Genomic DNA, 13,894 nt, shown 5'->3' with positions numbered 1-13,894 from the left:
AAATAACTTGCAAAGATGAGAAACGCTCCAGTTAATATATGTAAAATTGCTTACATATGTAAAAGTCTGTTGCAAATGTGAAGCATTTGGATCATAAATACGCCTCAATATAGGACACTTCTGCAGCAGGAGGAGGTCATGTGACTCCTCAAGGTTTTGTTCACGAGTGAGGATGGGAGTGAGTCCGGATGAGGAATAATGAGGCTAATACACATGAGACTCTTCACTGTAACAACAGTCTGAGGCGGCGTCACCGCAACAAACAAAAGAGCCGAAGACCAGCGACTTGAATAAAACTGTATATTTTACACATCTTTGTACACTTTATTACAAAACGGTGAAGTACTAAATTTTAAAATGGATTTTTGGTCAGAGAAGATTTAATCGTGTGCAATTAACCATGTATGTACAACGTTAGTGATTCCTCCAGTCAGACATAAGACATGGCTTACAAAGATAAATATATTAGTCAATAAATATCCAGAGAACATTTCCATTCATGACGCCTGTACAGGAGCAGAAATATACACACTCGTCTCCAGCCTCTGTAAAACATAATTACTCTGAAAAATATTCATTTGTTTGTACATAGTTGAAATCTTAAGTGCTAGAAACAATTACAAAAATTAAATAGTGACTCAAGTACCCCAAAATGTTACTTGCAGTATTCAAAGTTGCTGACTGGATCATAAATAGTTGTGTCGGTTGTGAATATTTCATAGAAACAGTATGGAACAGTCTGCAGGACAAACGAAGGCGAGCGTCATCATCATGCACGGCACAATATGAAAACTGCATTGTTACATCGAAGAAAAGTCACAGTACATCGTGGAACCCGCCGGCGCGCGCTCGGGCCATCCCAGACTCGCGGACGAAATAAAGGGTTAACCCTTTGACCGCACTGTCTTTAATAGAGGAGCAACGAAATCCAGTTCGGTTAACTATTAACAGTGTCGCGATAAGAATCTTTTATTTGACGAAAACTGAATTCAAAATGTGAATTTAACAACGGAAATAATGAAACAAAGTGGCTTGGAAAGAGCAACAAATCGCTGCGCCTCACTCTTTAAAGTAGAATTAGTGAGTAAAAGTTCTTCTTCAATAAACACGTTTTTCCTCTTTGTGTTTATCGGAAGGACTAAGGTGGAAATGCCTCCACTATCATCAAAAGTCTGGCAGTACAGTTCCAGCAAGGTGAGGCATCTTTTTTCAGCTGTCCTGCTATTCCAGGCTTTAAAGTACTGGAAATAGGTTTACGACAAAATTATGTTGTTATACAGGAAACAAATAAAGTAGCTCACCGATGTGTGTTAGCTTCTATTTAATAGGATCTAAATTCAGCCTTTTATGTAAGGAAAAAAAAATCTAAAAACTGAGACTAAAACGCTGCACCGCACAGCCTGGACTGAAGGAGCACCACAGTTGCAGCCCTGGCTTTTAACTGGTTAATTTATTAATTTAAAATTATTTTTCATATAAACGATCGACTGGAAGAACAGCATAGACATCTATTTAAATATGGATCATTTTGAAAATAAATCTCTTGGTCTTTGATGGCCCGGCGCTGCCTCACTTCTGAACCTTTCCTTTGGCGAGAATCGTAAGAACCGGGGAGGCGTGGCGCCTCACGGAGGGAAAGAAAACACAGACTCGACACGACGTTGAAGAGTCAGGAACTGAGCGATGTCGGTCCAAAAAACTCTTAATTTGAGAAACAAAAAAAGAAAGACTGTTGCCAGTCATCCTCAAGAGCTAATCGTTGTGGCGACAGTTGCTACCTGCCTATTACAAATTTTTATAGCCCACCACAGTCAGTGGCAGCTAAAGTATTTGCGCTGCAAAAGGCAACTCATTAAAAGCCGCTGTTTATAGTGAGCGGAATCAGCTAGCATGCTAAAGGTGTCCAATTCCGTTTCAACGTCGTGTAGAGTGCGGGAGGTGTACGTGACCGAGACACGATGAGGGGTTCCGAACGACAGACAGAGAATCAGAGCGCTCCGTCTCTGAGGAAATCCACTGACCCTGAGACACGAGTCACTTTGGTCGGGGCGGGACCAACAGCCGTGTCTTGACGTATTGCTACAATTAGCTTAGCGACGTTAAGGCCTCTGTGTTGCTCTGGCACATTTCGTACGAGGAGGCCACAATTGTATCCAAAATAGAGACCAGTGTGAGTTTTCACATTTCCGCGTCTGATCGTAGATAAAATCTTTCTCTCCGATAGAAAAAAAAAAAAAACTAAACGCACAATCTTTTGGTTTCCAAAGACGCGAGTCGGCGACGGGATCAAACAGGCGACGGCGTTCCTGCGCGCACGTTTGCGAGTCGTGTTTGTGGCCTCACAGAAGAATGCGCCGGATTTGGTTTGAGCACCTTGGATGGTGGGAATGAACTTCGAGAAATGAAAAAGACATTTCAGTAGAAATCCACAGACGTTCTGGTAAAACATTCGGCACACGGAGAGAAGATGGAACAAGGCAACGTTTGAATGATTGATTGGACTGATCCGGTACCAGATGCATAAGTTCAGCGGAGCTCCGCCTCTTTTGTGGAGGGGCTGGCGGGGAGCTGTGGGCGGAACAAAGCCCGGGTCTCCTCGTCCTGCCCTCCTGACTGTCCTGAGGTGAAGCAACCGTCTCTGGGCTCCGACGTCTCGGTCTCCACAGTCACACAGTCGGGCAGTAAACTGCTGTGCGTCTCCGTTTCACAGTCAGTGTCCTCGGGAATTATGGGTATCCTCTGGTTGAGGTCACAGCAGCTCTGTCCCGAGCAGACGTCCGAGTCTGCGTACTGCACATTCACGGCATAGTCCTCAGCGTACAGTCCCGGCCCGGCCCGGTGGACCTTCATCTCTTTGTAGAAACAGCAAGGGAGGCCATCATAGGCCACCTGCTCCGATGAAGGACACATGTGCTCCGAGGTGAAGTAGTTCTTAGAGCTCTGAAAGTCCGCGGTCCGATGGCAGCGCCCCGACGGCGCCTCGCAGTCCGACCCTTTGCTCTCCATCTTTGGGGGAAGAACCTCGAAGCAGCAGCTACAGGCGGCAGCACTGAGGTCCCCCGAGTCCTCCTGCGAGCCCTTCATCTTGTCCGCGCTGGCGCCCTCCGAGACGGCGCCTGAGGTAGTGCTGGTGTGGCCGTTCTCCCGGGTTTCCAGTGACGAGCGACTGCTGTAGTTGGGCTCCAAACTACAACTGGAGAGGTGGTCCCCCGAACTGTAGCCTGCAGCTCCTGAAGGAAGCTGGAGGCAGTCATGTCCCGAGGGGGCAGAAGAGGAGGAGTCCTCGGCGGGCGCCGTCGCACACCCCGCACTCCCTGCTTCCCCCGCAGAGCCCCGACATGGACTTCGACTCCGGTACACATATGGGTCGTAGTCGCTGCTGAGCGAGCTCCGGAAGGTGGAGCAGCTGCCGTACACCCCCTGGTTACTGACCTCGGTGCAGTCCAACATGGAGTCACTGGAGGAGCAGTGGCACTGACCCGAACTGCTGCTGCTGCTGTCGCTCCCTGGACAGTCAGCCAGGTAGCCGCTGCAGACAGAGCGGTGGCCGTGGTAGCAGCTCAGGCCCGAAGAGCTGCCGCCGTCCCCCATTCTGGATGAGGTGGAAGGTGCCATGTGCACCACTGTGGGGTACAAGAGTCCCTGCTGGTAGGCTCTACTGTGGTGGCCCTTATGAGCCCCTGCCGCACCACCCAGATGTCCCGCTACCGTGGGTCCAGCACCACCTTCAGGCTGCTGAGGGAAAGTCAAACCCTGGAAATAGTAGTGCTGGTACATGGTCTCGTACTGGGAGAAGCAGGCTGCTCTGGAAAAGTTGCGCCCGTGAAACTTGGGCCGCTTGAAGGCAGGGTGATGCTGTGCCTGGTAGGCGGGGGGGCCACGGTGTTCCAGCCCACAGTGGTGGGGGTTCATCGAGTGGTCCAGGTGCAGGGCAGGGTGGTAGCTCCGGAGGAAGGCGGACGTCGATTGCGGCGGGTACAGCCCCTGAGGATCCGGGTGCTGGTCCACAGTGAGGACGGTGATGGGGTTGCCGTGGGGGTCCATGCTGGTCCTGGTCGGGTACGCAGTCACCTGTCCGGCGCGGTGAACTCGCCCGGGATAGTGGACTGGCAGCACCACCCTCTGCTGGCGACCGTGGAGCGGGTTTCCTGGATCCATGCAGGCCGGCCCCGGGTTCCCCTTCTTCTGTTCTGTTGACGGAAACCCGGATTAGAACCTGTGACTTTGGGACGGAGCCCCACCTCCAGCGGAGGACTCACCTATGATGTTGTGTCGACAGTGCGGGCAGGTGTGGTGCTGCAGCAGCCACGGGTCCACGCACTTCTTGTGGAACCTGTGAGCACACGGGATGACGCGCAGCTCCTGCAATACAACATCCAGGTTACACAGGTGGACACACTCCACACCTGGACAGTCTCAGACAAGAGTTTGTCCAGAGGGTCAGTTTTGTTTTGTCATCGTTAGTTTAAACGCGGTTGCTTCAGTGCACCTGTCGTGTACAAGTCAGCAGCGCTTGTGTCAGAGTGGCCAGCAGAGGGCAGCAGAGTAACACACTCTGAAGCCTGTGTGGCAACGTCTCCCCCCACAGAAGCAGACGGGAGGTGCAGTTCTTGCTCCTCTGAAGACTTCAGCGGTGGAAACGTGACTCATCTTTTGTTGCTCCACAAACGCTTTGATGCCATTCACTTCTTTTATACAGCCACTTCCTGTGTGCCGCGCCGGCGCCACGCTTTGTTGTGTTGCTGCGTACCGCAGCGCCACAAACAAACCGGTCCCCACGAGGACGAGCAACACTTCCAGTGGAGCAGCATTATTCCCACCAAGGGATTAAAGACGAAAACAGGAAGAGTAATCCAAGTGGAGCACAGCAGACACGTCACCTCCAGGTGTTCTCAAACATCAGGAAGCAACGTTGGCCCAGGACTGCGGTCCGGAGCATGGGAAGTCCCACGCCATTGTCCAGCTGACTGTGGTGGGCAAGCCCAAACAAAGCGGTCAACAGCGGGCCCAGAACCACGACTGCCTGCCCTGAAGTACTTTAGTGACCACTGCAGAAGCAGGAGTCAGCTGGTCATAATGTTCTGGTGCGGAGGCATACACCCAAGTTAATGTCGAACAACAGTGAGACCAGCTAGTCCACTCTGATGTTCCTGCACCAGAGTGTAAACTGGACTTGTTGTTGCCTTCAGACCACAGGTGGCGGCGTCACGACTCACCTCCCCGTCGATGTACTTCTCCAGGCAGATGGCGCAGTCGGACGTGGAGCTGCTGCTCAGAGAGTCCGACGTCCCGCAGCTGCTCTCCCGCAGACCTTTCCCTTTGGCCTTGAACTTCTGGGTCTCCATCTTCTCCAGCGCCTGTATGGCCATCCTGTTCATGGAGCTCTGCAGGAGGACCACAGGTTAGTTTTGACCACTGAGCTGCTCCGCCCTGAAGCTCTAATGGATGACAAAGCTCCTCCCTGAAAACAGAATCTTCTCCTGTTCATAAGAATATTTCAACTTTGATTTTTACACCTTTCTACTTCAGGCTTTCACAAGAATGTTTGTTTTTAATGAATCCATTTTACCACTAATTTATTTTTATAATATTTAAATTTTAATTTTATGTATTTTAATACCATTGTTTTAAATGATCTTAGTGTCATTTTGTTTCCACCCCACCATCAGCTTCATTTAGGAACAGAGTTCTGCCCCAGATGGCATGTTTTGCCCACTAGCTGGCGCTGCGTCGACTGCTGCTCTCACACACCTGACAAGCCTGGACACTCCTGACTGGATTACCGCCAACTTCATGACATCACCAAGCATTTGGCTGCGGCGCTAACCTCTCATCGGCGCTACTTAGACGTAAATCCGGCAACATTCACTGGCGGGAGTCGAAGCACACGAATCCATCAGCAGCGACTGTTGGACTCGCGAGTCAGTTCACGCCACGAGAGCTGTTGCACGTGACGTCACAACGGAGTAAGTGCAGGTGGTCATAATGGTATATCTTTCATTGTAATTGCTGCACCCAAGCCTTTTGGTGCCATTAGCATGTTGTGATTCACATGTTGTGAAACTAATGGCGCTAAAGCACAACACTTTGACTTTCTCTTTATCGCTACGATCAAAGGACGTCACAGAAATGTAGCATATTTATGAGAAATGTAGTTCTCACCTCACTTTAGCCACATATTGTATTCGGGCTAATCAAAATTATTTTAGTTATCCTTAGTTTCGCTCAACTAACTGGAATGACTGAATAATTGCGATGTCTAGAAGCAGCCCATTAGCATGTGAGCTATGTTAGTGATTTTGATAAAACATAAAATACCAACAGCTCATTGATGTTAGCATCTTAGCTAGGACATCTAAATCTTGATCTATCTATCTTGATCGTGATGTTAAATCAGATCTACACCATAACAATTCCTGGAGCTTAGCTCATGGCACCAATTAGCAACATTAGCACCTCAGCTCTTTTCGTCGCAGTGTAAGCAGTAGCGTAATTCTGCTACTTTTATCAAAGCTGGTCACAGTACATTCACACCAAGTTCCCCTCTAACAACGAAATCAGCACCTCCGCTAAGTTAATATATATACATTTTTAGTGCTCAGCCAATTTGATTCTAAAGTTTAGATTAAGCTAGCTCTTTTAAAATAGAGCTTGCGCCATGTGGCTATAGTCATACATTTAATTCATTAGCATTAGAGCTAGAATAGCCATAGCCAATAGCCATCAACATGTAGGTAATCCACGTTAGCATTAGCATCATCACTCATGCGGCAGTGTATCTTCGGTAGCCGTTAGCTCCATCATCACTTGTGCTTAGCTCGGCAGCTATTATCTGGAGCTCCGGTTCATGAGAGGACTGATGACAGATTTAGGCGGGTTGCGTGGCGACACACTGACCTGACTCCGCCGCTGCTTGAGTTTGATCTTGATGAGCAGGATGAGGCAAACCAGCGACACGACCACGAAGAAGGCCAGGAAGATTCCCATGTCGAAGTATTCGGTGGGCTGCTGCAGGAGAAGAGACCCTTCAAAATCCTGCTGAGTCAGCCAGTTTCAGGATGAGTCATCGACCACTGTGCGAGAGACCTAAATACCGTTCTCGCTCACGGGCCGTGAGACCAGTGACGGCGCTTGAGTCGACCCAACAAGTGTATTTTCTGGCCGTCATGAGTCACACGCGGGCAGGTCGGGGGGTCTTACCCGGGGCGGTCTGTGCTGGATCCGAGCTCGAGCCACTTTCTGCTTGTTGACAATGTTCATCAGCTTGACGGCGTCGTTCCCCTTCACGTAGACAACCGGACGCTTCAGTGGGTCCTCGCCCACCTGGTTCAGCTGCAGGTGACACAACACAGCAGCGTGAGACTCGATGTTGTGTTGAGTAATTTGGTGTTGAATTGAGTGACTGAGATTAGACTAGGCTATGCTATGCTATGCTATGCTATGCTATGCTATGCTATGCTAGTTCTCCTGCACTGTTCCCACAAAGGGCGAAATTTGGGTTGTTACGGCAGAGCAACAACACAACAGTGAAGAAACAGAAAAACTAACATCATGACAAAATGTAATATTCTTAAAACAACTACAGCACTGGACTGGCGTCACTGGCGTCAATGAGCAGAGTCTCCGGACGCTAGGACATGACTGTCCATGCTGCATAGAGCATATCCACACAAAAACAAGATAAAAAAAACAACAGCAGAAACAAAAACACTGAAACGGAAAAAGCTCAGAAAGAGCTGCTGCACTGGCTGCAACTCGCTCAGGTGCCTTTGTTCTCAGTCAGACTTGATCAAGTGTTATTTGTTTGGCAACTAGGAGGTGTGTTTATGATGGTGTGTGATCCAATGCTGCATTCATCAATGGTCTGCTACTCGGCTCAGAGACTTGATCTTGTGCACAGTTGATGCTGTGTTTAGTTACTGAAAATTGCGTTCAGCAACTTGATGTTGAGTGCTGAGCAGTTTGATGTTGTGTTCAGCGTGGTGAGGGTGCGAGTGTGCCGTCAGCCACTGAGAGCGACCTGCCGACTGCAGCTGTGGTCAGAGCGCTGACGGCAGCAGGAGGAAGTCCTGGGCTCGGGTCTCCTCCCCGTCTGCTGGTGGAATCTGTAATTTGGAGGAGCCCGAGGGAAAATACCGAGGAGCTTCATATTTCTATTTCTTCTGCTTTCAAAGCAGCGACGCCCAAACTTGTGATCTCCTCGATGACTGCGAGCGCAAGTTGACCCGAAGTTCAGCACTTCACTCTCCGGCCCCCGAAATCAGAGGAGAAAGTCAAAGAGGGTTCTCCTGCAGCTCCTCCTCGAGGGCCCGGCCGGCACCGATCGGGCTTGAAAAGCCTCGCAGGGGAATCGCAGCCGCCCGGCCCGGCTTTCATGTGGTCGCTACGCAATTCCTTTTATCTCTCGGCTCGCAGCTTTACGAGCCGGCGGCGGAGAAGAAGATGAAGAAGGGGAGAAAAAAAAACCTGCAAGTCCAGGCTGGTGCGGCGAGGAAGAAAACCACAGCAGAATTCCTGCGACAAAGACACTCAGAAAAGAAACTGAACTCCCAAAAGCAACACCAGTGTGTGTGTGTGTGTGTGTGTGTGTGTGTGTGTGTGTGTGTGTGTGTGTATATATGTGTGTGTCGTCATGGAAACCTGACTGTGAATATCACAGTGATGTTTTCACACATCACAGCTTCACACTTTACGTGTCTGTTTTCAGAATTTCTGTGTGACTCAACTGTCGACCAGAACTACTTCAGTCCCCAAACACAGGCTTGTACTCAGCCCATGAGCAGCTTGAGGGTCAAAATCCCAGTGTGCGGGTGGAGGGTCCCCCTTTTTAGTCCTAATGTAAATGATAAACATTTGCTGTGTGCTAACATGTGCTAATGCTAACCTCTTTCAATGAAATATATCAATCCAATTAGCACTTGAGCCTTAACTCTCTCAAGCTACATTAGCAGGTTTCCGCGCAAGCATTGTTATATCAGAATCATGCTAAAACTAGAAGCCATATCTGAAGCTAATTTTGCTGTGCTAGCATTTCCTTCAGCTGCATTTGTTGGTCTCAGAAAAGGGAAATCCACAGCTCCGCCCCTTAGGTGACGTCGGATTTCAGAAGGCCGAAAATTCTCACCACTTCAAGCCCTTAATCCAGATTGGTGCTGTGAGTGTAAACAATGAGTAGAGCTCCTGTAATATGGCGCATATATACCTTTTCCTTCCTCAGAATCGGTCGAATACATAGTATTGTTCGACACTATATCAATGTTCACGCTGTATCCAAACTACAATGCAGACCGTGTCAACAGAGGCTATCACTAGCTAACTGGTAACTAGGTAACATTAAAGACATCAAGCATGTGACCCACTTTCTATTTGCGAAACACATCACACCTCACCTGGTCGATAGCGTCGGGGTTCTCGGACACGTCGAAGATCACAGCTGTCGCCCCTCTCTGCACCGCTCTCTTCGCCTGTGGGGAAACAACAAGGGGACGGGTGTCAGTAGGCAAAGTGACCAGGCTCAGATGTGAACCAGCAACGTCCATAAACATGTCTACCATCTCCAGCCCAAATGTTGTAATAAAGACTGAACACGCACATGCTGTGGTTGATATCACGGCTGCAACATCATCGAGTGAGATTTCTGTGTCTTTCATGTGGGACTCTTTTGAAGCCACTGAGATAAAGACATCTGAACCAGAGTCTGCTGCTGAATCCAAGTGGAGGAGAACAGCAGGAAGGAGTCTCGCACTCCTGCGCTCCATGACGAAGTTCGAGTCCTGCTGTGATGAAACTAGCGCCTGGCGTCAGAGGTAGGATGGCGTGGTAACCTCCGGGTTTGTTGGCCATTTTGATTTCAACCTTGCACACCACAGTTCCAACTCCTGGTCCGAAGTGTAGTTAGCCATCCTAGCTTGAGGGTCGCCAGACTCCAACATGGCCTATGACCTCTTGAGCAGCCCCTGACCACTGCACACTGGTGTGACTGGATGGACTGGGAAGGCACGTGATGATCAGGTGCGACTCATGAGAGCTAGTAAACAACGTTGTGGCTGACTCCTCCAAAAAGACACCTGAGGAAACTGTCTGTCTCTGACTTCCTCTCTCAAAGTTTGGACCTGTTCAGGAGTTCAAAGGCAAATCTCTGCCGTCGCCTCTCACCCACTTCTCCCTCACTCGGCGGCGCCCCCCTCCTCTCCCCTCCCACTTTAATTCAGCACAAGTATGCCGCTTTGATGTTGCAGTTAATAATTAATAGCTCTCAGGGAGACGCTCACAGATCTGGAGGACCCGAGTCGGCGCAGTGACTTGTCTGACGACGACAAAAATGCAGCCGCGGGCGAGCCGGCGTGACACGTGACACATCAAATACCTGCGAACAAAAACTCCGACACCGCAGAGGGAAAGAGAGAAGCCAGCGTGTTTGGACTTCTGAGTCTGAAACTGAAACTTTTTTTTTTAACAAATTCAGCCATTTTTTTCCAGGAAGTTTTAAGTTTTCTTGGGAGCTATATTGTTATTTAAAAGAAATTTTTATGGATGTTTTTCTTAGTGAAAATTGTGTTCTTTTTTTTTTTTTACTGCTAACTGTGTACTTTTTCCTCTTCTAATTTTTAAGTGTTTTAAAAAACTTTTACCCCAAAACATATTTTGTTATTTATATAAAACATGTGACTGCTTCATCACTGTATACTGTCTCGGGTCAACAGCCATTTTCCCCAAGGTTTCACACCAATTTAAAAACCTTTTCATCCAGGGGTAACTAACAGTTGAGTTTTATAATCTCATAATGGATCTTGTGATCACTGTCATCTTAGTGTGTCAGTCGAACCTCGTGTGTCATCTGAAGCTCCTCCTCTGTTGTGTTTTTGACACACTGATGAGTGAAGGTGTCAGCAGGTGAAAGGTGAAGGTCTGTGGTCTCCTGCAAGCTGTGGACTGGACAAACCTCCCACAACTGGATCAGGACTCGCCTCAGATTTTGCATTCTCATTCAGCCTCTCTGAGTGCAGCGTTTTGACGTCACATGTTCCAGGATAAAGAGCGTCTTCACGCTAAACAAACGTCCCGCGGGCTCCAGAATTAGGGCTCAGGTTTTCCCTCCAGCGAACAAACAGACCGCAGATGAGAGTGTGGAGTCTAGACGCCGAGGGAGAGCAACACAGTGTTTAGTTTCGCTAAGAAGACCTGCCAGCTCACTAGATGACAGGAGAGAGTTCCCCCGCTCATCTTCTCCTCTCATCCCCTCACTCAAGCGCACACTTGCACAAACACACCTGGAACATCTGGCCGACACACAATCGCATCACTCCTCACTTTCTTCTCTCTGAACTTTCTCCACTTCACCTCCGTCACTGCTCCTCCTCATCCTCCACTCTCTCTCTGCTCTAACCAAACCATCGGAACACTTGGCTATTGTACTTGGAGCTCCACTCTGCCCCCTGGCTGCAGAGCAGGTCTGAGCAAGGTGAGGGACAAAGTCGAAAAAAAAATACTACAGAATTAAAAGTGAAATAAAAGTGAAAAAAGTAGAAAAGAAAGAAGTAGAAAGTAGAAAGAAAAGTTTAACTACAAAAAAAAGTCTCAAAAAATTAAGACATTTTCAAGAATCACATTTACGTATTTGGAAAATGAAAATGTGGTGCCTGAAAAAAAAAACTTTAAAAAGTTGTTTCCCAAAAATGATGTTTTTGTTCAATGTTCTTTAATTTGTTGGACAAATGTTTTATCTGAAGGAAAACAGTGAATCGTGAGAGTGAAGGAGATCATGGGTTAGACCCCCTCCCCTTCTCTACCTCAAGGTAAGATGACACCTGCATGTGTGTGTGCAGAACATGGCCGCCCTCGCACAGCAGTCGAGGAGGAGCTGGGCGCCGAGTTATCTGCTGTCTTCCGGGCATCATCTCTTCCTCTGAATAACCGAGTCAGCACAGAGATGAATGACTCATGGGTTAGCGCCGGTTTAATGTCAGCACCTCAAAATGATGACCCTCTCTGCAAAGGGAGTTCAGGAGACTTGAACCTTCAACCTTCAGACCAAACAGGGAGTCTCTCTGTAGGAACTTGAGTCACAAGTCTCACTTGTCCCACTGCAGTTACGAGTGAGAGCCACTTCCTTCAGATCAGTGAGTCAACATTTAGCATGGAGGATCGTGGAATGTGGCAGCATCGCCACCAAAGGACAACAGACTCGATGTTAGATTCGACTCACGGGTTAACAAGCAGATGAGAGTTGACTTGTTAACTCCAGAGAGGAGAAACTTGCTCGCTATACTCTTCCTCACCTCGTCTGTGTCTTCCAATCATCATCCACCTCCGTCTCATCGCACAATCTGGGGTGTCTATTCACCAGAGGTTGCATAACCGCCGTTATCTGTATGTGTGTGTGTGTGTGTGTGTGCCAGTGGAACTTGGCAAACAGCCCAAGCCTCGGAACAAAGAGTCCGACAAAAAGACAGATCGGACCTCTTTCATCCTCCGAAAGAAAACTTCCAGTTTGGTGCTACTTCAGTCGAACCCTTCTCATCCTTGTTAAAGTGACTTGAAACCAAGACGTGTGCGACGAGCGACAGTTAAAACCGTTAGCGTAAATTTCAGCCGTTGATTTTATTTGTTCATAAAAGAAACTTCCAGCCTCTGATGACAACGTCGACTCCACAACGCTAACTTGAGTAGCTTCACGTTTGAAACATGGATCTGAAATGAAACTCAATTGCACAAACACAACACCACATTCGCATGTTAGCGCTGACTGTTGCTAACTTATAGGTGCTTAAACTACCCATTCTTCCCGAGGCTGGGTGTTCTCTCCAGAAAGCCTGTCGCGGGTCCGCCCCAGGGCCTCCCCGAGTTGAACACCTCACTAGTTAAGGAAACATCCTGACTACCTGGAATTCTGTAAAAATACAAGAAATTTTTTCAGACAATCATAAGTAAGAAAAGCTTTTCTGGTTTTGGTTTCAGCATCAATCTCTCCCAAGCCACAAAACATAAACACACGACGTACATGTTCACTGCAACAACAAGAAGAATCGCCTTGAAAAGACTACTTTGTCGTCATGTGGTGAGCATGGAGAGTTTCCGCGCCAATGTTGCGGTTTCTTTGAACAAACAGAGCTCTTCAGGACACACAGTGCTGCCATGTTTGGATTTGTCCAGAGCAAAATCACAGGCTATTAGTTCCACCCTCTGAAGCAATAGTGAGAAATGAGCGACGGGTGAGACTCGATGGTGCCTTCGAAGCAGAAACGTACGCGTGAAACGTGCCTGCTGGTCACCGCAGTCAGAGGACACACAGACGTCCACAGCCGATCAGTCCTGGGTGCTGCCCAGTCCAGACGACGGACAACCGCTAATTAAATTTCCTCCACTCTTCTTCTCTTGTCCCTCCTCTGTTGTTTTCTTACCGGTTTTCAGATCTGGCGCTTTTGTGATTCACAGGAAAGTAAACAAACGCTCCTCAGTAGGACTGTAAGTGCCTCTTCAGCACAGAGATGCTTGAGATGAAAGAGACGCGACTTCTTGTTTGGATAGCAGCAGTTAAAAATAGACAAGCTGGCGCTCATCCCAATAAGGACCAGGAACTGGACCACACCATCGTAGCCACTTGCTCAGACTCCTCACCAGGTTTAACTTCCATGACATGTCAAAGACTTCTGCACAAGCTCTTATTCTGAAACTCAGGAGAAAAAAGTACAAGAAGACGGAGTTGGATTCTGATGGAGGCACCAATCCCACTTGATTTTCCATTTGAAAGCCAGGTTTGGCTTTGATCGTGTATCCCAGTATTTGACCTGTACGCTAGAAGGACCCACCGGAAATACCCAAGGATGACGGAAGCATGATGTAGAATGAGAGGCATAAGGGTATCGCTACGGTGACCAGGTCAGTGCGGGGGGTT

At 48.4% G+C, this 13,894-nt stretch overlaps 1 protein-coding gene across 2 annotated transcripts in view; it reads right to left on the bottom strand.

Moving 5' to 3' along the window:
* Positions 1 to 84: 84 nt before the first annotated feature.
* Positions 85 to 13,894, bottom strand: part of znrf3 (zinc and ring finger 3) — a 54,396-nt gene continuing 40,586 nt past the window's right edge. Inside the window, exons 3-8 of one of the 2 annotated variants that reach the window (XM_053869599.1) lie at positions 9,390 to 9,464; positions 7,201 to 7,332; positions 6,898 to 7,005; positions 5,217 to 5,384; positions 4,260 to 4,362; positions 85 to 4,190 (exon numbers count right to left, since the gene is read on the bottom strand). In XM_053869599.1, the coding sequence (XP_053725574.1) occupies positions 2,527 to 4,190; positions 4,260 to 4,362; positions 5,217 to 5,384; positions 6,898 to 7,005; positions 7,201 to 7,332; positions 9,390 to 9,464 (2,250 nt within the window). In that variant the 3' untranslated portion in view covers positions 85 to 2,526. Of the gene's footprint in view, positions 4,191 to 4,259; positions 4,363 to 5,216; positions 5,385 to 6,897; positions 7,009 to 7,200; positions 7,333 to 9,389; positions 9,465 to 13,894 lie in introns of both variants that reach the window. The other variant, XM_053869598.1, reaches the window with a different exon arrangement.

The sequence above is a fragment of the Synchiropus splendidus genome, chromosome 7, assembly GCF_027744825.2.
Source record: "Synchiropus splendidus isolate RoL2022-P1 chromosome 7, RoL_Sspl_1.0, whole genome shotgun sequence".
Lineage (NCBI taxonomy): Eukaryota > Metazoa > Chordata > Actinopteri > Syngnathiformes > Callionymidae > Synchiropus > Synchiropus splendidus.
The sequence above is the reverse complement of the archived record's forward strand: the minus strand, read 5'-3'. Positions and strand labels throughout refer to the sequence as shown.